Below are 25,792 nucleotides of genomic sequence, written 5' to 3' on the forward strand. Positions count from 1 at the left end.
AATTGTAAATTCTGTTCGAGTAAAAGCCCTGCTACGGCGGTTATTTAAATTACAGGTAGATGATAGGGAACTTCTGTTGTACAATAATGTTCACTGGCTCAGCAGAAGTCAATTTTTAGAAAGATTTCTTGTATTTATTAACGATATAAGAAATTTTCTTGATGAAAAAGGAGATATTTATCCACAATTGAGTGATAAAAGATGGTTGTTACACTTATCATTTTTAGCAGATTTCTGTACAAAATTAAGCAATTTAAATTTAGAATTATAAGGTAGAGATAAAAATTTAATTGGCATGTTAAGTTCAATAAAAACTTTCCAATAACACTTAGTTTTATTAAAGAAAAATATAAATGACCGTGAATTTAGACATCTCCCATATTTATTAAATTTTATGAACAAAATCAAGAAATGCTTCGCTATGATTTAAAAGAATTTATTCGTGAAATAGAATTAGTCGAGGAAGAAATAAATTCAAGATTTAAAGATTTTAATAAAACTGAAATGATTTATCTTTTATCAATAATCCGTTTCAAGAAAACTTGAACATCACAGTAATTTCAAATAAAATTAGTGGGCTGTTTGATATAAACCAAGCTGAAGTAGAACTTCAGATAATAAACATTCAGAATAGTTTACATTTAAAATCAATAAACAATGAAGTGTTACACCCTGATAACCAAGAATGTAATAATTTCAGTTATCATGGTGTAACAAGAAAATAAAAATATAAAATCCTATGTAAGTAGCTAATACAAAATATTTAGACAGATAATATGCTTGCATCCAAGTAAAATAAATTAGCAGAAATTGTTTAACTAAATAATAAAAAAGGGAATCTTATTACAAAAAAAAACGATATGAAAAAGATAGGTTAAGTAAAACAAAGAAGATTAGAGATAAGAATTTGTATGTGAGAGGCTAGTTTAACACTTGCAAAAAAGGAGATTGAAATATTCAAGTAAATTCTAAAAAGGGGATTAATTTAGTAAAGAGGCTAGCTTAAAACAAATGACAATCGCTCAAGGTTAATTCCCGAAGTGAGATGTCATCACGTGAGAGTCGCGTGCAAGGAACCGTAGTATGTTTTGGGCAGAAAAACACGACTTTAATTTGTGAGTGAGATCGACTCCAGTAGGGGGAAGAAAAAAAATTGAAGAAGGTGCCAATAGGAGCCATGCAGATAAAAGGGTTAGGAAACCCCCCCCCCCCCCACACACACACAAGGCTTTTTTTTTTTTCCTCAGAGTTTCTTCACAAAATTTTCATATAGGTAACACAAGTTTTCCTGAGTGACGCCGTAGGAGTTATCTCCGTCCAACACAACAAGGAAACAAAGTGTGCAGGAATTCGCTCCTGTATTCCTATTGCACGAGACGAGGAACACCGTATAGTTACAAGAAGGAAGGAATTGTCTATGTATCTCGTCATCCAGTACTCGTATCGAGGGAAGGGGAAATCCATACAGAAGTCCGTGCCCACGTGATGAGTTCCATAGTGATAGAATAGAAGATCCTGTGTATGTCCTTTATTCAAGCACAAAAGGTATATATCGTGAAAACCAGGGTTCATCCTAGAAAGGTACTGTAAGATCTTGTATCAATTGAAATCGCATATAATTGCGATCATTGTTAATTACTGGACAGTTGAAGGTATACTAGGACTTTAGTACATATCAGAATAGAATAAGAGTAAACTAGTTTTTATTATTTGATAAGCATTCATGTGTTAGAGATTTATGTATGCGCATGGTATTTCATATGAGAGTGTCTTAAAGGTCAAAAGTATGTTTGGGCATAGCGAAAGGATAGTTTAACCTGTATTGTTTTATTTTGTAAGTTAGATAAGGTAAACTGAATATAAACATTAGTGTCCTTGAACTTCAACCAGAAAGGTTGAAGTTCAAGGATCATATATTAAAAATTGCAAATACAGTGCAGAGGATAATTGCAATGTTGAAATGAAGATTGATATATAAGGATACGGAAGTAATTTAGCCTCTTTATAAGGTCTTGGTACAAGCCGCATCTGGATTACTGCACACAGATTTAGTCTCCTGAGTTCTAAAGGAATAAAGAAGAGTTTCAAAGGTGATAGCAGGATTAGGGAATATAGATTATGAGGATAGATTAAGAGTGTGTTGACTGCAGACCCAGGTAGATAGGAGAAAAAGGGGTTATATGATGGCTGCATATAAACTTTTGAAAGGGCATTACAGGATATCAATTGATAAAATTTTTCATTATATGGAAGATGGAGAGAGGACATGGGGATAACTGTGGAATTTACATTTGTGTGCAATTAAGGGAGGGAAGAGAACTAGATTTTTCTTTTGCATAATCATAAAGGAGTGGAAGTTTGACTGTTGAAGCTGAGCACATCTAGTGTGAATGCATTTAAGAGAAGGTATGACTGTGTAGGTGAGGTATGGATTTCCTTGATGTGCCCTTGATTCCATAGAGTATTAAATGTATTTTCTGCCTTTAAAGTTTTATATATATATATATATATATATATATATATATATATGTGTGTGTGTGTGTGTGTGTGTTAAAATACCAAGCAATTTTAAACTTGGTTTTACTCCATTTCCCAAGTAAGCAAACAGACAAACAAGTCGAGTTTGCGCCTGCAAGTGATGCAAGTCTAGCTGATCCTACAGGTTGTGCAAGACCAAGGCAACTCATGGTAAAGGTGGCATAAGCTCCGATCACTAATCTTAATATTTACCCTTAATGCCAAAACACATCTCCAAGAAGGGGATGCATGATGTTTTGTATTAAAGGCAAGAGGCCACTACCCAGACCGGTTTCGACCTTTTTTGAGGTCTCATCAGTGGGAGCTAGGCTAGGAATACCAAGATTTAGTAATACAGAGCTTATAAGTATTTTACCAGAACAAGTTGCCATAAGGTGTTTTAACCTTATTAAATAAAAATCTCTGGAGGAGATATAAATGTAGAAAGTATTTTACCTTGGGTATATTAAATGTTAAAAATACCAAGCAATTTTAAACCTGGTCTTGCGCTACCTGTAGGATCAGCTAGACTTGCATCACTTGCAGGCGCAAACTTGACTTGTTTGTCTGTTTGCTTACTTGGGAAATGGAGTAAAACCAGGTTTAAAATTGCTTGGTATTTTTAACATTTATTATACCCAAGGTAAAAAACTTTCTATATATATATATATATATATATATATACGTACACTTTTAATTATTAAACCTCAACTATATATCCTTAATTGCTCACTTTTATTTTTTGTACCTTATTAAAAATTAATTTTAATACATTTATGACCATTCTATTTATGGCTGTCTTCTGTTGCATTTTTAAATGTTGCTATCCTTGCATTCTGTGTGTCATTTGTTAATTTCTTTTCTCATATATTATAAATTATAAAAGTTAGAATAGGTCTTTAAATAAAAAGTTACAATTGACTGTTGTGATGTGTATTGTTAGGGTTTTTTTTTTTTTTTTTTTTTGCACATTATCATTTGAGAAAATATTAAATTTCTTTCTAGGCTAGAATTATACTTGAGAAGGCGACTCAAGTTCCTTATATCAAAGTTGATGACCTTGCTGCAGTTTGGTGTGAATATGCAGAAATGGAGTTAAGGCATGAGTAAGTAACATAATATTTTTATAGTCATATTTAACAAATTGTAATAACTTTAGTCTAATTTTTTATCCATTGTAGGATTTCTGTTTTTAAGGACTTAAAAGCACTGATTCCCAATCTGTGGTGTTTGTAAACCTGCGCAGTGGGGAACAGCAGAACAAATTATCACCAAAAAACATATTTTTTTAAAATCAGATCAGCCAGGGGTATTCTGAAAATTTCAGATCACTAAATATAAATTTCGAATGTGGCTTATCTGTTAAATAATTATGACTGATGAATAATTATGAGAGATGTTTTGAACTAATGCCTCCAATGTGATATTCTCCACCCAAAAGAAATATATCAATGAAATAAAAAGAAAATATAAAATTGAAGTTCTTACTTTATTTTCATAGACAATTCTTTGTAACATACTCTCCGTCCCTTTCAATATGTTTCTTTCACTGCATAATAAATTTACTTATACCCATTGTAGCCAATCTTTACAGCTTGTTTTCAGGATAGTTTCTTACTTCTTTTTTGATCTATCCATCATTTTTAAATTAATGCCATTGAGATGAGTCTTCAATTTAGGAAATAGCCAAAAGTTTGTCGGGGCCAAGTTTAGGCTGTAGGGAGGGTGTTCCACAACTTGAAATCTGATCTCTTTAGTAGTCATTTAAGAAAATTCATATGAAAATCAGTCTCTTGAAGTACATCTCCAAGTGCACCTGATAAAATATTGGCATCAAGATGACATCAACATAATGGCATTCATGTTTGGTTCAGTATATTTGTGGCACAAAATTACAAATATATTATCTATAATAAAGTTGTAGTTTTGTACCACAGTTTGCAAAAAATTGTTTGTTTTAAAACTTTATTCTTAAAAGAAAGATTGTTTGAAAACTTTATTCTTGAAAAGTAGAAATGTTTAGTTTCTGCATGATATGTTAACTCAAAAAAATCACTTATGTTACATTCTGGAAAAAATGAGAGAGTAAAACTAATCTGGAATGTTGAAATACTAAACATTAAATATTATCTATGACTAATTGCTAAGCATTGATAATATTGATATCATATGGTATATAATGGAAAATAAATTAACAAATATCTACCTGAACACTATTTCCCTTATATTGATGATATTGTCACTTAGCACCTGGATAATGTTTTTTTCTGCATTAAAAAATGATTAAAAACTACCTGTGTTCGCCAATGTTACAAATCCTCTTGATATAGTAGATGAGTTTGTAATTCTCACGTGTGTGTATACTCTCAATCACTCAAGTGCACACAGATGTCTAATTATTTAAACATTTGATATAAGTAAAGCAAGAAAAGTGAATTTTATTTCATGCTTTTTTTGTATGAAAGCTATAATGTGTAATTGTTAGAATATAGTTGTAGTTTTTTGCTGTCTTTTTTTTTTTTTTTTTTTTTAATTTCTGCTTAACTCTGAATTGTGTTAATCTTCTACCTATAAAATAATGTGCTATAAATGAATTAAAATGATAAAATGTGAAGTTTAAGGACAGCAAAACAAGTATGCACCCAGACTTAATTTACCATTATGTAGCAGAGATACACCAATGTATCTCTGCTAGCAAAGTCATGTGTTCCAAGTAGCAATATTTTGGTGGGCATGCTAGCTCTCAAAAGTAGAAATGCTTACAGTTCATTGCTTAGGAAGGATTACTGTTCTTGATGATTGTGTTTTTTTAATACTGAGTTCTGCATTTAGTTTTTGGGCATTGTGGTTTGGAAGAATGCAATACAGGAAGACAGAGAAATGGATTCATTAGTCAGAAGTCTTTCTTAGTAAATTTCCAAACCTCTACTTCCAAAATATCTTTTTAGTATCCTTTTTATGATGGTTTTTATGCTTAGTGAATATATATATATAGAGGGAGGGGGAGAGAGAGAGAGAATGATTCATGTAGGCACATGAATCATTCTCTCTAACCAAACACAGTTTCATTACAACCTCTACATTAGTTTATTGATTTTTTAAATAGATTTTTGATGATGTGAATAGATTGAAAAATTATTTGTATCAGATGTCGGTATTAAACTTTTATTATTATTTATTTTTTTTTTTTTTACTTATAATACTTAAAATATAAAAGGACCTCACTGTGGCATAAAATGTTGAAGATAAAAAAATGCAATACAATTCAGAAACATTCACTGGTTGATTGAATTTTGAGTTGAATAAAAAGTATTTAGTAATATGAGTCGTTGAAAGTAAACCAAAATGATTGGCACATTTGATCTACTGTAAAATTGGCCAATTTATTTTTATTATAACAGACCTGTATGGAGTCAAAAGACTTTTGGAGGTCAGTAGATTGAATTTCTTTTGGAAAAATAAGCAAATCTATAAACATGGTGACACACAGAATAGATGATTTGCTGTCATCCGTAAATTGTAGTGCATTATTCTAGAATCATGCCACCTAAAAATCTAAAGTGGCACTGATTGCACATTTTTTAAAATGACTGTTCTAATAAATACTTAGATTTCTTAAGTGGAAAGTAAGATGGAGTGTCTTATCTGTCAAAGATGTTCGTTATGAAAGAAATGTAATATTGAGGCATCATTACAGTGATTGATCATAAAGGATAATTTGATTCTTTGGCTAAGTGAATTTAGGAAAAGTAAAACAGTTTGAATGCTCTTTGATTGCTCAACAAAACATGTTTAAGAAACATTATTAATTAGGGATCTCATTAGTTATGTATCAGCAGAAATAATTGCAAAAACAGGAAAGCCCTTTATTGATTAGCTGTAATATTGATTAGCTGTAGCTGAACAGGTGTGTCCAGATCAAAAAATTGTTTATTTGCTGAGCTTATGCAAAGTACAGTGTAATTCTAAATTATTGTCAGGATTTCCGTGGTCTGTAATTTTCAAACTGAAAAGAACAAAATAAAACTGCTTATAGAATATGAAAGTGTAACTCAAAAAGTTTTATTTGGCAACACTGTACTTGCTGCATTGATGTCTGGGAGATAATATGACATCTTACTTCCAAATGGTGACTGTTCAAGAGAAAGTAATGTGTGCTTTGGTTTTTTGAAACAAGTCTGTTATCATAATACAGTGTTGTTACAGTACTCAGTATGGAAAACATCCACCTTCTGATAATGGTATCCGATATTGGTGAAAGCAATTTGAAGAGACTGGTAGTGTTTAACACCAAAAAGGAGTGGGAGGACTGGGCACTTCGAAAGACGATGATCAAATCTAGGAAGCATTTTATCGAAGCCCACAAAAATCAATTAGACAAGCTTTTTTGCAGTTAGATATATCACAAATAACTGTTTGGAAGGTTGTTCATAACTACCTTCAACTTTGTATCTACAAATTGCAGATTATGGCAGGCTTTACAGCTGGATGATTAACCCCACAGTTTCCAATTTGCGCAAGACAGTTTATCAAAAGTGGAAGCTGATGAAAATTGCCTTTGGAGATGGATATTTGGTGATGAAGCAATGGTTTGCATATCAGGGTAAATCATCATAACTGTGGAATAGGAGGATCAGAAAACTCTCATTGCATTCGAGTATTCAAAAGAGATAGTCCAAAGCTGAATGTCTGGTGTTGTTTTTCTTGTTTGGAAGTTTTGGGTGCCCTTTTTTTCTTTGTGGAAAAAATAGTGATGGTGGTGAACTATCTGGACATGTTACAGCTGTTGATCTTCCAACTGTTACCCCAGTTGGAAGATCATCACCCAGATGTTCTGTTCCAGGAAGATGAAGCACTGCCACATTGTCCAAGAATTTCTTGACATGCATTTTCCTGGATGCTGGGTTGGACCTCAACTTTCCATCTCTCTGGTTACAACTCACCTAAACATTCTATAGTGCATAATGCTTTCTGTTAGATGAGTGGAACATTCTTTTGTTAGGTCTGATATCCCATGGTAGATCTCATCGCACCTGAAATCTCCCTTATGTGATCGATTCTGTGGCCTGCATGCTCACCTGATATTAAGTCCCTTGATTTCTTCTTATGGTAATACATCATGAAGGACATTGTTTACCAGCCCCATGTGACCTCATTCAATAAACTGAAGAAAAGAATTGTTGCTACGATGCAGTTACACTACAAATGATGGAGAACACTTGGAGGAAAAGTGATTATCGCTTGGACATCTTATGTACCACTGCTCATGTTGAAGTTGTTTAGCATTTTGCAATATTAATTCTATAGGTGATAAAACTTTTTGAGTTACACTTTCATATTCTGCAATCAGTTTTATTTTTTTAGCATCACCCCGTATATCAGGACTTGGTGAATTTAATACCAGCTGAGTACATGTATTAGAGTCTGACCACTGCCTGTGTGGGAATTATGTCTGTAAGTTCTTCTCTCCTATTGCACACCCCAATATTCTAATGTGAAAGACAGCATAAAAAAATTGAATGTTAAAAAATTGGCACTTAAAATATCTCCCACCAAGGCTTTTATGAGGCTGGATATGGACTACTGTGTGCAAATTTGGTTGCCTGGTTTTCAAGGGGACAAGGATATATTAGAGGGGTCCAGAGAAGGTTTGGTCAATTTCAGGTTTTTTAAATGAGAGATATGAGGACAGGTTGAGGGATGAGATATATACATTAGTGAGGAGTTCATGCCAGATTAATGTGGAGGAAATTTTTTATAGAGTAGAAGGCGACAAGGATGGAATAAGCAGTCATCCCTGGAAGCTATAAGCAGGGTGTGAGCAAAAACAGTGAGTGGGTGAACTGGCCAACTGGCAGTTCAATGCTCATTTTACATGAGAGTGGACTCTTATGCAAATAATAATTATAAAATTTCAAAAAATATATCAAAACTAAAACAACAAAAATGAATAAAAAAAATATACTTTTAAAAAATCCAACAAAATAACAACAACACTTGTGTTAAAAAAAACACCTTTCGACATAGACTTTAAGAACATTAATGATGTGCAACACCTCTTACAGATATCTAAATCCAATTGTATTCATCACTGAGCCTCAACTGGCCTTCTCCGTGGCTGCAGCTCACTTAAACATTCTATAGTGCATGATGCTTTCTGTTAGATGAGTGGAACATACTTTTGTTAGGTTTGATATCCCACGTTAGAGCTTCCCTTATGTGATCTGCTTTGGCTCAAGATTTCCTTGCCTGATTTTCTTACCTTCATTTGCAGCTGTACTGGTCTCCTAATTTTGATTATTATTTTTACCTTTTTCATGATCTATTTCTGAAAGTTGATCACATACGGTATATACATCCAAACTAAGATAATCTTCCTTGCGAATTTCAACATTCATAGTTATGACTGACTTCTCTTCTGTTCACAGATCAAGCTGGAAGAGAAGCTGAATTGTTTACTTAAAACTTTTGTATAACTTATGTAAATGTAAAAATTTGTATTACATCAGTAATGATGTAATACCTGAAGATTAATGCTGTAATATCTGAAGATACAAATTTTTATTTTTTACACACAGGATATTTTCTTAACCAGCTCCCCCTCCAAAATACACTGTTGAAATAGGCACTTCTCTTGATCACCATCTCTGACCATAGCCTTGTCCATGTTTCCCTTTTCTACATATCATCCTTCTAGCTAATCTCAGCCTTGTATCATCCGTGAAGATCAATCGTGAAGCTCAACCTTGTATCAATCGTGAAGATCATCCCAATTGGGATGATCTTCACGATTTTTATGCCTCGTTTTCATGGTCTGATTATTGCAGTCCTGGCCTGATCAAATGGACCAGCCACCGCCTCACCATGCTATCTATATTGGTGATTTCAACTCTCATCATGCCATGTGAGGCTATTCCTCTAGCAACCGGGGATGGTAATAATCTAGTTAACTGGATGGATACATATAACCCGTATTTGATTTACGATACCAAGCAGGAAGGCACTCTCCACTCAGCCAGATGGAACAGAACCTGCACCCTAGATCTGTGCATATTCTCTAAAGACTGATGACCATCCTCTGCCAACAGCCAGAACCATCCTCAACACATTTCCTAACAGTCAGCATTGTCCTACACTAATAGAGATAGGCACCAATCACAAGATGGAAACTTTGCAGGTCCAACCGGAATGCATCTGAGAAAACAAATCGAGCAATTCCATCTACCCCTAATTGCTATCCAAGATTTGTTAAACTAATCAAAAATGCAGCCAAAGCCTCTATTCCTAGAGGCTACAGAAAACAATACATCCTGTGCTGGAGTAGAGAAACTGAGAAACTTTTACCCAAATATGAAGAGACTAAAGACCCAACTGTTGCTAAGGAGCTCATAGCAACACTGAATAAAAACAGAAAGGAAAGATGAATCTCAACCATCCATGAACTCTATTTCACCACATCTAGCCAAAATCTTCTGAGAAAATTAGGTTGGACAGAACCAACAACGGGGGCTTAAGGGTCAAAGTTATATAACTGAGAGGATACCTCCACATAACCTTAAAAGGAATGCGGAGAACCAATCAGGGCTTCTGACCCAATGTCCAATCCCCACCTTCCTTTGGTGCACCCTGTTAGGTATTTGCCTGGATACTGAACAAGTGAGGATGGGCTGGCAGTTTGGGATTTAGCCGACCAAATTACATTCTTTATTGGCTTAAACCCAAATAAAAAATGATGGTACAACAGGAAAGAATTTCACGCTGGCTGGGGCATTGTCCGGTTAAACAAGGCTCCCGTTGTTTTCGCCAGTGAACCAGGGCGAATAGCGAAAAGTTAGCTGTTGGCACAAATCTGAAAACACAACCCAACATCACCAGAGTTAAAGATCAGTACTATCAACGTAAGAGGCCTGAATGGCAAAGAAATGGAAATAGGTGAGGAATTAGATAAGTACCAGATTGACATAATACGGGTGACTAAAACAAAAGAAAGACAAAAACTGGTGAGATCTTCTGAGCAATAAATTCAAAACGTTATATTCAGGCAATGACAATCAAGGAAAAGAAGGAATAGCCATAGTATTCAACACTAAATACGAGGCTGATCTTCTTGAATGGCAGGCAGTCTCAAGTAGAGTGATGTGGGCAAATATCAGAATGAGGAACTGGACAATGAGACTTATTTGTGCCCATGGTCCCACAAAAGGGTCTACTAAGGTGGAAGTGGAGGAATTTTTTGACGCTTTAGAAAAAGCAACTGACACAATGAAAAAGGAAAAGTTGGTCCTTGTTGGGGATCTAAATAGCAGAGTAGGAAATGATTGTGAGACATACAAAAATATTTTGGGAAAATTTGGTGAAAAGAGCAAAGCTAATAATAATTGCAAATATCTATTGGATTTCTGCTCAGGACATGGACTGGTTATTACTAACACCAATTTCCAACATAAAAATGTGCACAAATTCACATGGAGAGAAGAGGCAAAGAATAAGAAAAGTCTCATTGACTATGTTATTGTTGGATGCAACTTCTGACAAACATTACATGATGCATTTAATCATTCACCCACAATCCTACATGGAGGCTAACTTTAATTTTAATTAAATCTCTGAATCTTGATACGAATGGCAGAAATACGATTCTGTAGTTCTTAAAATTACATTTAAGAATTCAATGTCAATGTTGCTTAAGGGTCAAAGCTGTATAACTGAGAGGAGACCTCCACATAGCCTTTAAAGGAATGCAGAGAACAGACCAGGGCTTCTGACCTAATGTCCGGTTCTCACCTTCTCGTGGTGCATACTGTTGGGTATCTACTTGGATAATGAATGAACGAAAATGGGCTGGCAATTTGGGATTTAGAAGACCAAATTGTATTCTTATTGGTTAAACCAAAATAAAAAATGATGGTACAACATGACAAAATTTCATGCTGGCTGGAGCGTCACCCAGTTAAACAAGTCCCCCGTTGTTTTTGCCAGGGAAGCAGGGCAAACAGCGAAAAGTCAGCTATTGGAACAAATCCGAAAACAAAACCCAACTCAGCATCACCAGAGTTAAAGATCGGTACTATCAACATAAGAAGCCTGAATGGCAAAGAAATGGAGCTATCTGAGGAATTAGATAAGTACCAGATCAACATAATAGGAGTGACTGAAACAAAAAAGACAAAAACTGGTGAGATGTTTCTGAGCAACAAATACAAAATGTTATATTTAGGCAATGACAATCAAGGAAAAGAAGGAGTAGCCACAGTATTAAACACAAAATACGAGGCTAATCTTCTTGAATAGCAGGCAGTCTCAAGTAGAGTAATGTGGGCAAATATGAGAATGGGGAACTGGACAATGAGACTTATTTGTGTTGCTATGGTCCCACAGAAGGTTCTACTAAGGTAGAAGTGGAGGAATTTTTTGAGGCTTTAGAAAAAGCAACTGACACAATGAAAAAGGAAAAGTTGGTCCTTGTTGGGGATCTAAATAGCAGAGTAGGAAATGATTGTCAGACATACAAAAATAAATAAAAAAGGTTGTTGAAGAAGCTTAAAAATGGAGGAAAGAGTGCTGTAAAAGAAGTTAGAGATGATAAAGGTGACAAGAAAACAGGAGAAAAAGATATCCTTGAAGTATGGAGTAATTACTTTGAAAAATTGCTAAAGGAAACAAGCAGTGATAGCACAGTGGTAAAAAACACTCCACAGGCATACGGTCAGGAATACATATCCATACTTGAAGTAAAAAAAGCCATCAAAGGCTTGAAATGTGGAAAGGCAGCAGGAGTTGATGATATTCGACCAGAAATGCTGAAGTACGGTGGTATAAAAGTCTTACACTGGCTGCACTGCATAGTTCAGAAAGCCTGGACAGAGGGATGAATTCCCGATCATTGGAGTAGAGCTCTAACAGTGCCCATATATAAAAAGGGAAATAAAACTGAATGTGAGAATTACAGAGGTATTTCGCTACTGAGTGTTCCTGGCAAGATCTATGCAAGTATACTTGAGAAACGGTTGAGAAGAATTTTGGAAGAAAAGCTTGGTGAAGAACAAGCTGGATTCAGGCCAAATATAGGCTGTCAGGATCAGATCTTCACTTTATGACAAATAGTCGAGAAAGCAGGGGAATATAACAGAGATCTGTATTTAAGTTTTGTCGATCTGGAAAAGGCATACGACAAGGTGCCAAGAGAGAAGCTATTCAATATGCTACAGTTATATGGTGTCAATGGGGCATTATATCAAGCAATACTGAGTCTGTATTTGAGTTGTAAGTCGGCAGTTAGAATTGAAAGAAGTACAGGAAGATGGTTTAATGTTAAATCTGGTGTGAGACAAGGATATACATTAACCCCTCTGTTATTCATTATCTATATGGATCGCATTATAAAGGAAAGTGGTATTAAACATGATATCAGAATTGTAGCTGCTAATGTCATCTCTTTGCTTTATGCGGACTATGTTATACTTCTGAATAAATCCGCTACAAGTTTGCAAGATTCACTGACTAAATTGTATAACTGTTGTAATAGATATGGTATGAAGGTCAGCATTAAAAAGACAATGAAAATAGGTAGAATTGTTGAAAATGTCAACTGTGCTGTGAATGGAGAATCTGTGGAACAAGTAAAACATTTCAGCTACTTAGGCACGATTTTTAGTGAAGATGGTAAATTCAGTATAGAAATAGACAACAGAATCAGCAAAGCTGGTATGGTGGGAAGTCAATTGAATAAATTGATATGGAATAAGAGAGAAATTAGTCGCAACACTAAATTAGCTGTATACAAGACAGTGTTTGTTCAAATCAGTTTTACCTTATGGATCTGAGAGCTGGGTCAGAAGTAAAACACTTGACCAAAGACTAGAGACCACAGCCTCCCTTTCCTAGACACACAAGTCACCCACCAGCCTCATGGAACCTTGGTTTTCTCAGTTTATAGAAAACCCACCCATACAGGCAGATACATTCACCAACAATCCCACCACCACCACCACCACCCTTCACAACAATATGGAGTGGTGAAAACACTATACAACAGGGCTAAACTAATCTGTTCTAACGACAAGTCCTTAAACACTGATCTAAATCACATCCTCTACACCTTCTCAGCCAATGCCCCCCCCCCTCCCCCATAAAATCCAAAAAATATTGAAACCAACAAACCACAACCCCCCCCCCCCCAGTCACTACAAGGATTACTCTAAATCCATCACCATTCCCTACATCCGAGGCACCTCGGAAAAAAATTACCAAAATCTAAAAAAAACATCACCTCCTGTTACAGACCATACTGAAAATTGGCATCCCTTATCTGCTCTACTAAAGGCCAACCACTTCCCCTAGACCTACCTGGTGTATACCAGGTCCTTTGCAGCTGTAAACTGCCTTACTTTGGCCAAACAGGCAGGACAGCGAATATCAGAATTACAGAACACAAGGACTACATCCAGTTTCACAAATATTGCAACTCTGGTCTTGCAGACCATGCTCTGGATACATGCCACAGAAAACGGTGAAAGAAAGCTATAATAATAATATCCATAGCAAGTTCAAATTCGAAAGACTATTCATGGAATCAGCCTCAGCCCTAAGAAACTCTCCAAATATCAACAAATTTGGTTGCATGAGACTGTCCCAAATTTGGGAGGCTTACATCAGCAGACCTTCAGTCCAACGGCCAAGAACACCTACATAGCCCAGTAGGGGGCACCATCAGGAGTTTTAGTAGAACAATAGCTTTATCACTTCATTCTCAGTTACTGTGTTGTAGTGCCTACGTGCACGTCCCTTTTTTGTAAGTTCCTTTTGAAGATGCAACGTGACGTTGCTGAAATATCGGAAATATTTATTAAAGTGTAATTTAATTTACATTCTTATGTACGTTTTCAATTCCTTAAGTGATTTAGTAATGCATAACCAATGTATAAACTTGTCTATGAGAATTATTATATCTCAATATTATTTTTTACATTTCTCTTATTATCAGTCTTACTCATAGTTGTAATTGTTGCTTGAGCTAGTCTTATCACCTTTAATCCTTTAGTCTACAATTTCATTCCTTCCCTCTCAAGGTCATAACTATGCTACTTTCACCTGTGTGGAGATAGATTTCATTCCTTCCCTCTCAAGGTCATAACTATGCTACTTTCACGTGTGTGGAGATAGATTTCAGGAATTGCCTCTAGCTGGAACCAATTCCTTTGTCTATCTAGCTGACTTTCTCTTACACTGATCCTTAAAAATTTATTTGTATAACGACTGTGCTATTAAAGATTACACAAAGGAATTATTTGTTTTTCGTATACATGTAAGAGAAATGCTCAATGGAACACAGAATTATCTCTAAAACTTAGTTCTAAATCAAGCAATGTTTGAAAGTTACTATTAGTCAGTCGTGGTTAACTTTAAGGACACACAGGTTCTATATTTTTATGAGAAGTGCATTGGTAAGTCAAAATCAGGCAAGTTATTAACAAACAAAATAATTTATTCATACTAAGATACTGTTTACAAATTAAGAGGAAAAAGATTTCACACATATGAAATTTATCTGGTTCTTATCAATTCTGCTAAATGACAATGCAACGCACGTGTCTGGTTCTTAAATTAATTAAAACAGCTTTTCTACGACTGATAAATAATTATGTTTACATATACGTCAGACATGTGGTTAGTTTCACACATGCTTCAACTCAACTCAGATCATTAACAGAATTATGCTTAAGCTTCACATTCAATCTCTCCTTCAAGCATTAACTCTTAACAATAACCTTTTAACATTAACAAATGCTCAGAACTCTGTATATAACTATTACACACTAATTTAGAAGTGCGGTTTTCCAACTTCACAATTTTACAAAATGCTAGCAACTATATAATCAACAATCCTTGCTCTAAGGGTCACAATCCATAACAGTTCTACGTTAATGTTACTTGAAACTTGTCCCAGCCAGTTCAGCATTCAAGATCCTAGAGATCATGAATAAAATCTGCTTTCCCATTAGAACTGCAACGGACACTACTCCACGGCAACGACGACACAGCATTCTCAGAGCTCGCTTAAGGAACTTCGCGATGGGATTCCGGAACAGGCCTACAAAAAACTCCTGTCATCGTCGAAATGCTGCTAGCAGGATATCCTTCCCCCATCCTTGGAATGGCTGGAACTAGGAACCTCTTCAAGGCAACACCAGAAGAAGTCAGCCACAGAGAGAGAGAGAGCATGTCTCCTTTTTATTCTACCTTCACGACCTTGGGACTTCTTCAGATCAAGTTCCTCGGACATTCTACCAGGGGTTCCTTCTCCCCCTACGAAATTGCTGATTCATGGCGGGAAAACCCCATAACTTGCTGAACTTCTCGCCTGGGGATAGCGTCAGGTCCACATTTCTAATCCTGTCTGGGGTATCTCTTTATTTGTACAATATTGATAGTCAAATAATTTAGCACTTCATTCTAATATTTTACCAGATTACATGAAAGACTTATGAAAAATTGTTAATTAAACTACAAGTATTTTGTATTGACTTTCTTTCTTAAGTAAAATCAGTATATAAGAATTTTGTACAAAATTCTTTCTATACGAGATTTGACACTGGGGAGGGCTATCGGGAGTAGAGTGGATACCGTTGCTTTGCAAGAGGACTTGAATACACTGGTTGAATGGATAAATCAGTGGGGTTGTCATTTAGTGTTGCAAAGTAAGGTTTTGAAATTTCGGAAGCAAATAAAAATGTTGGGTATGAAGATGTTGAGTACACAATTGGTGGAAATATCTTGGAAAGAGGTAGAGGAGATGAGAAATCTGGGAGTGATTGGGGTCATATTGCTAAAATTGTCAGGACAGCACAGCTGGATAATGGGAATGATGCAGAGGGCACTGACTTGCCAAAATAAGGATGTTATGGTTCCCTTGTATAAGGCTTTGATCAGGCCACATATGGATTACTGTGCACATATTTGGTCACCTGGTTTTCAAAAAGATGAAGATGTATTGGAAAAGGTCCAGAGATGACGGTCTTCAGAATGTTGAGTATGAAGACAGGTTAACAAAATGCAATTTGCAGAAATTGGTGGATAGGAGGAGCGGTGATATGATCGAGACATATAAGCTATAATTACCAGATTATTGTAGATGAGGTTTTCTATAGAGTTGATGAAGATAGAAAGAGAACAAGAGGTCATCCCTGGAAGCTGTATAAGGAGAGTGTGACCAAGGGAGTGAGGAACAGGTGAGTGATTAGCATGAATTGTCCTCGAGTGTGGTGAGTATGGAGACAGTGAACATATTTTTAAGGTGTGGTATGATAAACAGTGAGTTTAACAGTGGGATCACCCACGATGAGTCTTTTGACTCCATGGAGATTTAATAATAATAATAATAGTAATATAAAATCACTTATCTGTGTAAGGTATTTTTTTCTAAAAAAAAAAAAAAATCTGTGATTGAGAAGTACTAATTCCAGCTATTGTTTCCATTGGAAAAGGTCCTTAAAATAATGGATGGTCCTTGAAATTAATTTTCTTTCATTTGTTCTTAAATTATACCTAGTTAACCAAATAGTTTAGAAAGGAATAAGAAAAACTGATATTTCTTAGCAAAGTATAGCATACAAAAATATTCACTAGGAAATTGCTAATTTAATTTGTTGCATCATTTAAATATAAAGAGCCAATAGGCTTCATTTTGGCAATATAAACATTATTCAAATTAAGGGGATATTTAATCCCACATTGTTTTAAAACCGAATAAGAAACTTAAAGATTGGAATCAGAGAGTTTCATGCAGAATATAGTAAACTCTAAAAGTATCGGCAGCCACTAGCGTGAGCTAATGCAAGTAGTCGTAGTACAATCTCAGGCAACTCATTGCAAAGGTGGGGGAAAGTTCTGATCGCTAATCTTGGTCTAGCTACTCACTGATGAAGTCTCAAAAAAGGCTGAAACCGGTCTGGGTAGTGATCTCCCACCATAATGTAATAACAGCATACGTTTCCTAGGAAATGTGCTTTTACATTATGAAAAATACCAAGATTAGCGATCAGAACTTTCCCCACCTTTGCAACGAGTTGCCTGAGATTGTACTACGTACTAGGACTACTTTCATTAGCTCACGCTAGTGGCCACCAATACTTTAATAGTTTACTATATTCGGCATGAAACTCTCTGATTCCAATCTTTGAGTTTCTTATTCGGTTTTAAAACAATGTGGGATTTAATATCCCCTTAATTTGGATATTGTTGCATCATGTTTGCAGACATAATCAGTGTAATTTTAAAAAATGACAATAGAAAAAAATATATATCCAGTCTTATATTTCTTTAGGCAGTGATCTTGATTTCATTTTTAATTTTATGTGTTCATGATTTTTTATTTTACTCTGCTGGTTGATATGCTTCTACAAGAAAAAATAAATGTTTTTTTTATGCAGCTATGCATTTCAGCATTGTTATTTATTTGAAAAGTTGAGCCATTAAAACTTTTCTCTATGAAATAGGAGGTTTTTCATGAAAGAAAAACTTAAGTATGAAATGTATTTGATTAGTAAAGTATCCAAAAGAATAAAAACTGATTTTAATTGCTTATTATAGCATTTCTTACAAAAGGTGAAAAGAACATTTTCGAAGATACTATAGCATGTAGTTTTCATTTCCAAAATTGGTGAGTTACACTGAAGCCACACATTATGAGAGTTGTTTCTTTTTCCAATCATATCTGCCCATTAAAGATGGTGTCATTTGGTAAATACAAGTTAAGAGTTAAGTAATCCAGAAAGCCACTTCAGATATCCAGTAAGTGGGGTGGTAGTTTCATATGTAGTAATTAAATTTTTTACCACATTAAGACTTTACCAGTCTTTCATACTGATGCTATATTGGGATTTGAACCTACTGCTTGTTGATTTGAGAGAAGAGATGCTATGCATTTGGTTATCTAAGGGCATAGAGAGAGAGAGAGAGAGAGAGCGTGGATGTTGGGAGTAGTATTGAATGTATGTTTGTATGGGGGGATGATCAGCATAGAAACAGAATAGATTGGGATGCAAGTGGGGTAGTTGAGACTGAGTAGATATTTGTGGTAAGTGGTAACAAAGGTGATTCGGCAGGTGGATGGGAAAATCACAGTGAACAAATCGCTTAGTTCGGACTTGTTATAGACCTAAAGGGAAATTGCTATGTTTGTTTACCAATGCCAGGAGTAATAGAGAAATAAAGGAGATGAAATGGTTTCACTGATTGAAGTTATTCACCCCAAAATTGTTGGAATAAGTGAAACATAGTTGAATGAAGATAATATCCTAATAAAAATAGAAATGGAAGGGTCGTGTTTTTCATGAGGCTAGAAGGGAGGGGGGGGGAGTGATGTTGATAGCATGGAAATTATGTCCACATAAAATAGATATGAAAGAGGAAAATAGTAGCAGTAGTTTTGAGACAGTGTGTTGTGAGATGGAGATTGACAGGAAGAAATATTTAGTTGGATGTTGCTATAGGCCATGGAATTTAGAGGGTGGTGATGAAGAAATGTATAAGCAGTTTTGGTTTGTGAACAAGGAAAGGGTAATTTTAATTATGGCGGTATAGACTGGCCTGAGATACAACTATCTCAGGCAGCATATAAAGGAGGGCATGCAAGGATTGAGAGTTTTGGGTTTGATCATTTTTTCAGAGAATGTGATTGTGAGTGGAGTTTTGCATTTCTCTCCAGTTGGTGAGAGTGATCACATTTGTGATGGCTAGCCACATTAAGACTTCTGTGAGGAAAGGATATATGGAAGTGCAAGACTGGCGATTACGACAAGCTTAAGAGACAGCTTGGAGCTATAGTGAATTGAGGAGTTGAGCAGTAAGGAAATAAATGCTGCTTGGGAACTGACAAAGAAATACATAACAGCATCAATGTGTGAATGTATTCCGAAGGTCAAAAGGTTGAATAAGGTAGGTGTAAAATGGATGAATGAGGAGATTAAGCATGCAATCTGGAAGAAGGCACTTTGGAGGCAGCACAAGATGAATAATGGTAATAATCGGTTTCACGAAGAGTATAAAGAGCAGGCCAGGAGAGTGACTCAATTGCTAAGGACAACAAAAGTGCAGTATGAGCAGAAATTAGCAAATCATGTCAAGTAAAACCCCTGGGAATTTTTTAAATATGTAGCAAGCAGAACGAAGAATGATCATGGTAAGATGCTGTTAATAGATGAAAGTGGGAGTGCGATGACTGCTGCAAAGTACATAGTTGAAGTGTTCACTGAGCATTTCATCAGCGTGTTTTCATCCTCAGTGTGAAATCAGAAGCTCAAGTGTAGAGAATGAAATGAGAGAAGACCGAATGGAGAGCAAGCAAGAGGTATATGAGAAGTTAAATAAAGCTAGATGTCAATAAGTGAATTATGTGAATGGCTATCGGATAGGCATCAGCAAGTTGTGTATGAAGGGAAGCATTAACTCAAAAGAAGAAAGTCACTAATTGTACTCTGCTGCAAGGGTCAGTTTTGGGACCATTGTTACTTAATTTGTATATTAATGATATTGGGATAGGTTTAACTGGTAATTTGCAGATGATGCAAAACTGGGGAGAGTGATGAGGAATCAAGCAGATGTGGCCTTGAATAGATTGTGTGAGTGAACAACATAGTATAGAACTGTCAATTCAGTTGTGCAAAGTGTAAGATTCTGAAATTTGGTAGACAACAATGGGATGCAAAGTATTCACTTGGTGGGGAAATTGAGGAAATAAGAGACCTGGAAGTAGTGGTGGACAAGGATCTGAAGTTCAGAGGTCACAGAGGACTTTAGCTCATATAAATAAAACAGTTCTGGTTCTATTGTATAAGGACTTAATCAGGTCCTCTATTGATTATTGTGCATAGATTTGCTCTCTGTTTTCATGGTGTTGAGGACATGTTGGAAAGCATACAGAGAAGACTGACTAAGGTCATAACTGGTCTTTGGAATGCAGGATATGAGGATAGATTGAGTGAATGCAGTTTGTAAAATCTTGTAAATAGGAAGGAGGTGGAGATGATGGAGGCAATTAAGTTGGTAAATGGTTGTTACTAGATTAATATGGAAGACATTTTTCATAAAATGGGAGAATAAGGTAAAACATGGGATACTTGGAAGTTATATAAGGAGGGTGTGAGCAGTGGCATAAGGAGTAGGTCCTTTGCATGGAGAGTGGTTGGTAATTGGAATACTTTGCTTTACCTAGTTGTGAATGCAGATACATTGAATGAGTTTAAAGCATGGTTTTATATGGGTTTTATGTGTTCAACAGTGTTTGCCTTGTGCAATGAGTATTTAGACTCCATTGAGGTCTGTTGTTAGTAGTAATAATAATAAAATAGATAAATAATGAAAAAGCAAATAACTGTTTTCTCTCTTGATATTTGAAGTAAATTTACTCCTCCACACTTTATCATAATCTACTCTGAGTTTCATTTATTTGTTTGTTTTATTTTCAGAAATTATGAAGGCGCTTTAAAACTTATGCAGAAGGCTACAGCAGCACCCTCTAGAAAAGTAGCCTATCACGATCAGGTTTGTCATTTTTGTTGAACATTTTTTTCACTTGGTTATACTATAAATTAAAGATGCCAAGAAATTATATTCTTCGTTTCATCCTTTATCCAAGTGTAAGGATACAAAGTTTGCACGTGAAGTAACTTCACAACTGGGCTACTTGTATATAGAGGCTAATGACTTCACATCAATTGCTTTAGTATCCCATAATGCAAGGCACATATTCTTACAGACATGTATAATGCTATGCATTGTGGAATGGGCCACTACCCAGACCAGTTTCAACCTTTATTGAGGTCTCTTCTGGTTCTGGCTCCCATTGATGTTATCTTTATCCAAGTGTAAGCAAACCAAGTTTTCTTACACTTGGATAAAGAATGAAACCAAGAATATAATTTCTTGGCATCGTTAATTTACACATTTGTCATTATCTTCCAAACAGCATTTTTCTAAAATAAAAAAAATTTAATAAAAAAAAAATCTCATGTAATTTCAGATATGCTCTAAAGAAGAAAGAATATTGTACTCCTTAAAGAATGAGATACATGAAATGAAAGAGAATGATGAGAAATTTAGTTTGGTAGCTGTGAAGCTAGATTTTAAATGTGCATTGACTAGAAGTTGCTTATGTTTTTATAGGCATAGAGGAAGGTAGTGGAACGACGAAAGTCAATACCTCTATAAAAGCATTAATCAAAAAGGCATCTATCAAACAGTTGTGTGCAGGGATGTACTTATGCACAGGTGCATGAAGCTAGGGGCTCTAAAAAATTATGGCCAATTTAAGGGCACTGAACATGAGAGAGGAGACTGTAGCACCTTGGGTCCTGCCACCTCGGGAAAAGTATAAGCACAGCCCTGTGTGTGTGTTTACTTTCCTCACTTGCAGTTCGATGCACTTAATTTTGCACACAGGTTTGTATTCCAGTCTATCTCATATGTAACCTAACCTCATAAATTAACTTAACCCATTAAGTGATTGAGTCTTCACACTCTTTTTAACCACAATGCAAATCTTTAATTTACAAAAAAAAAAAAAAAAGCACATATCTATACATCATTAAATCAGCTACTTAGCTACACAAGCACCAGTGTATTCTTCAATTCACACCAAGAAAAACAATTAAATGTGCACAGTTTCCTTTCAGTCACATAAACCAACAGATATTGACCTATATAGACATAACTCCTATAATCTTAGTCTCTTTCCTCTACAGAACATTTATTCTTTCTTGAGTTAACATAGGAGAAAGACTAACACAGCAACACAACAGTCAAATTCTTCTTGCACCTTAAAATCACAGACAACCAAAGAAAACATATCTTGGGTTCATCCTTCTATAATTTCACTTTCTATATGAAAGTAATAGCAAACTTCACTGAATAAACTACTATAACTATATCATTACTTTAACTTTTTATATGAAAGTCTTAACATTCTCCTTAAAACCTTATCAACACTTCAGAATAACCTTACCTTTTGTATGAAAGCATCTGAAGAAATAAACAGAAATCACCTATCAGACTGAGAATCCTAAAAACACAAACTTTACTAGGCCCCATTGAACTGGCAAGCGATAAAGTTTCTTTTCAGCCTTAACTGAAATAAATCCTATATGGATTAATGATTTCTAAAAACTTCACACTTATCTTTGTTTATGAAGATATCCTCTCAATTCCACCATTGTGCCACCATTACTGCTTTCCAACATTGGACTTGAAACAATGAAGTTCTTTCTTCACAACGTAGAAAAGTTTATTTAATAATGACAAAGCTAGAAATTATAACAGTTTGTCATTTCACAATCTTTTCACACTCAGGTAAGCTTATTTAATCACTTCTGATAATATAGCAGTGATCTTTGCTTCACTATCTATTGATAACATACATATATTTTTTTATGTTTACATTTGTATGTAAGCATCAACAATGTTATTTTTACATGTAAACAGCACAAATCCTTTGACAGCTGATACAAAACTATAATTAAGCTCTAATAACTAATTTGAATAAATTTATTTCACACCTAAGCAAGACCAGTAGCTAGCCAAAGATAAAAAAATGGCATCTCGAAACGTCTTGTGCATGAGATACAGAAAGCAGTGTGTAACTAACAACAAAATAGTACTGCATTATTAACTTTTAACTTTAATTCACATAATATATTTTAAACTTGTGGGGATTCTGAATTTTAATACATATATCATACTAGTGACTGGAGTGATTCTTCGAGAGAGGAGTTATCTGTTAATTAATTGCTCTGTTTTGAATAGCATAATTCTTGAATCAGATTTCTGGATAGATAAAGTTAAGGGTATTAGGAGAATGATGTCAGTTATTAGTATTGCAGAAAATTATTGGGATTGTTGGATTTTTGTGTTAGTTTATTACAAATGGCTAATATCCTATGTTTCTTTCAATTTGATCAGTGATTGAAATACCCAAAATCCCTGGGTATCTGAAGATACCCAATGGATTTTGGGTATTTGGAATACAGAAAATCAGTCTTCATTTAAGGTATCAGATTTCCAGAATGAGAGCAATGAATGGAACAGAAGTAAACAGAAAAATTTTTAAACACATGATCTGATTTGTGCTTGTGCATAGACCCACATTTCACTATGTAGGCATTTGAAACCGAAATCCTACATTAAAAGCTTGGTTACTCCTTATTCCAGGAGTGTCTTATGTCTGTAGATGTGTGTTCACAGGACCAGTTTGTCTATTATGAGGAACAAAAAACTCTAGTTTCCGGGTGAAGAAAACCCTCGACCTCAGTATGGGACCAGCTAACTCATCTTTTGTTAAAAGCTATCAGATAAAGGTTTCTCATGTCATGGACAGGAATCGAATCCAGGTCTTTCTGACAGAAGGGCTTCGTCTATACAAACTGCGCTACAGATGCTCTTTGAAACACATAAGAGATTAAAAAGAGTGATGCAAGATATGACATATATGCAAGTCTTATTCTTGTGATTAAAGGAATCAAGCAGTATGTAGTTCGGATAGTTAAAGAGTACAGTCATTGCGGCTACTACTTGATGTTCTATTAGAAATAGTATACTTGGCAAAAATATTTGCAAAGTATAATTTTTTTTTTTTTTGGTATCAATTGTTTGCATTATTTTAGGCTTTCTTGAAATTTTTTTTATCTTTTTATATTCAAAATAACTTCATTTGTCAATTTTTTACAAAGTATTTGGTGAAGGAAATTATTAAAAATTGCAGTGTGTACACTAAATATTGATGCAATCAGAGTTATTGCTAGAATTGATTATCACTATAGAGAACTTGTATGGACAAAAATAGGTTATTATAGTGAATGTTTGCTGCAGTGCATAATCTTAACAATAACATTTTTCAAACGGAACTGTGATCAAAACTTTTCATTATTTGTTATAATAGTGTTTGTCATGAGAGTTGACTGTATGTTCACTGTTATTCATATTCTGTACATGCTATGTCTTTAATGAAAGCATTATTAAAACTGTAATAGTAGAGTTAAGTATACTCACCAACTTAAGTATACTCACTCAAGTACACTCACCAACTTCAACATCATTAGAAGAAGACATTGAAGAGTTCTATATAGATTTGCAAAAAAAAGCAGTACAATTGTAATGAGAGACTTAAATGCAAAAGTAGGCAAAGACTGGAATACCTGGCCAAGAGTAATCGGAAAGTTTGGGTATGGAGAAAGCAATGAATGTGGCGAAAGACTGCTGAACTTCTGCTCAAATAATAGACTAACAGTAACCAACACTCTCTTTAAACAACAAAACTCCAAAGAAAATGGACATGGACATCACCAGGCAGACAAACCAAGAATATGATAGACTATATTATTGTAAACCAAAGATAGAAATCAAGTATCCTAAATTGCAGATCATTTTCTGCAGATTTTGGATCAGACCATAAGCTAGTATTAGCAAACCTAAGAATAAAGTTAAAATCTGAATGCAGTCTCCTTTTAGAGTCAAAAGGAGACTGAATGTAAAAAAAAATAAGACTACAATATTCTAAGAAAATATCAACTAAAACTAGATAAAAACCTGAAGGAACTACCAAAACAGAATATAAACATTGAAGAACATTTGTGCAAATTAAAGAAAATAATATTAAAATTGGCAGAAAATACATTAGGTTACACAGAAAGAGAAAGTAAAAGGATTGGATCTCAAATGAAGTAAAAAGGTTAAGCGATCAAAGGAAAACTATGAAACTAAAACAGAACTATAACAGAAATGAATTCTGTAGATTAACCAGAGAAATTAGAAAACTAGTTAAAAAGAGACAAGAATAACTGGTTAGAAGAAAAATGCAAATTGACAGCGAAGCTATCAAAAGAAAATAATCTCCATGGATTGTATAAACAAATAGATCAAATTACTAAGACACGGACAACAAAAATGATAATGATAAAAAAACAAAGAGGGACAACTAACTGAAAGTAAAACAAAAAGACTGGCCAGATGGGAAGAATACTTTAGAGACTTATATAATAAAAACATCTCCCAGGATATTACTATTCCAGCCACTGAAATGGAAGAGGAAACAAATATCTTGACCAAAGAAATAATAGTGTAAAAATAATCATAATTAAAATTCTGAATATTTTTACGTATTGTTTGTTAGTATGTTTATTAGTTTTGTTTTCATAACACGCATTGTCGGCACTTACGATGTGCCCGTTATGGAATTGTTTTGTCCAAAGTGATATGTAAAACAGTTAAAAATTTAATGTACTTACTG

At 34.8% G+C, this 25,792-nt stretch overlaps 1 protein-coding gene across 2 annotated transcripts in view; it reads left to right on the top strand.

Moving 5' to 3' along the window:
• fand (Pre-mRNA-splicing factor SYF1 fand) overlaps window positions 1–25,792 on the top strand; it is a 425,180-nt gene that overhangs the window by 216,486 nt on the left and 182,902 nt on the right. For both annotated transcript variants that reach the window (XM_090399826.1, XM_090399816.1), the window contains 2 exons: window positions 3,523–3,623; window positions 20,982–21,057. In XM_090399826.1, coding sequence (XP_090255952.1) covers window positions 3,523–3,623; window positions 20,982–21,057 — 177 coding nt within the window. The remainder of the gene's footprint in view (window positions 1–3,522; window positions 3,624–20,981; window positions 21,058–25,792) is intronic.

The sequence above is a fragment of the Typopeltis vanoorti genome, chromosome 1, assembly GCF_054136105.1.
Source record: "Typopeltis vanoorti isolate ZY-2024b chromosome 1, IOZ_Tvanoo_1.0, whole genome shotgun sequence".
Taxonomy (NCBI): domain Eukaryota; kingdom Metazoa; phylum Arthropoda; class Arachnida; order Uropygi; family Thelyphonidae; genus Typopeltis; species Typopeltis vanoorti.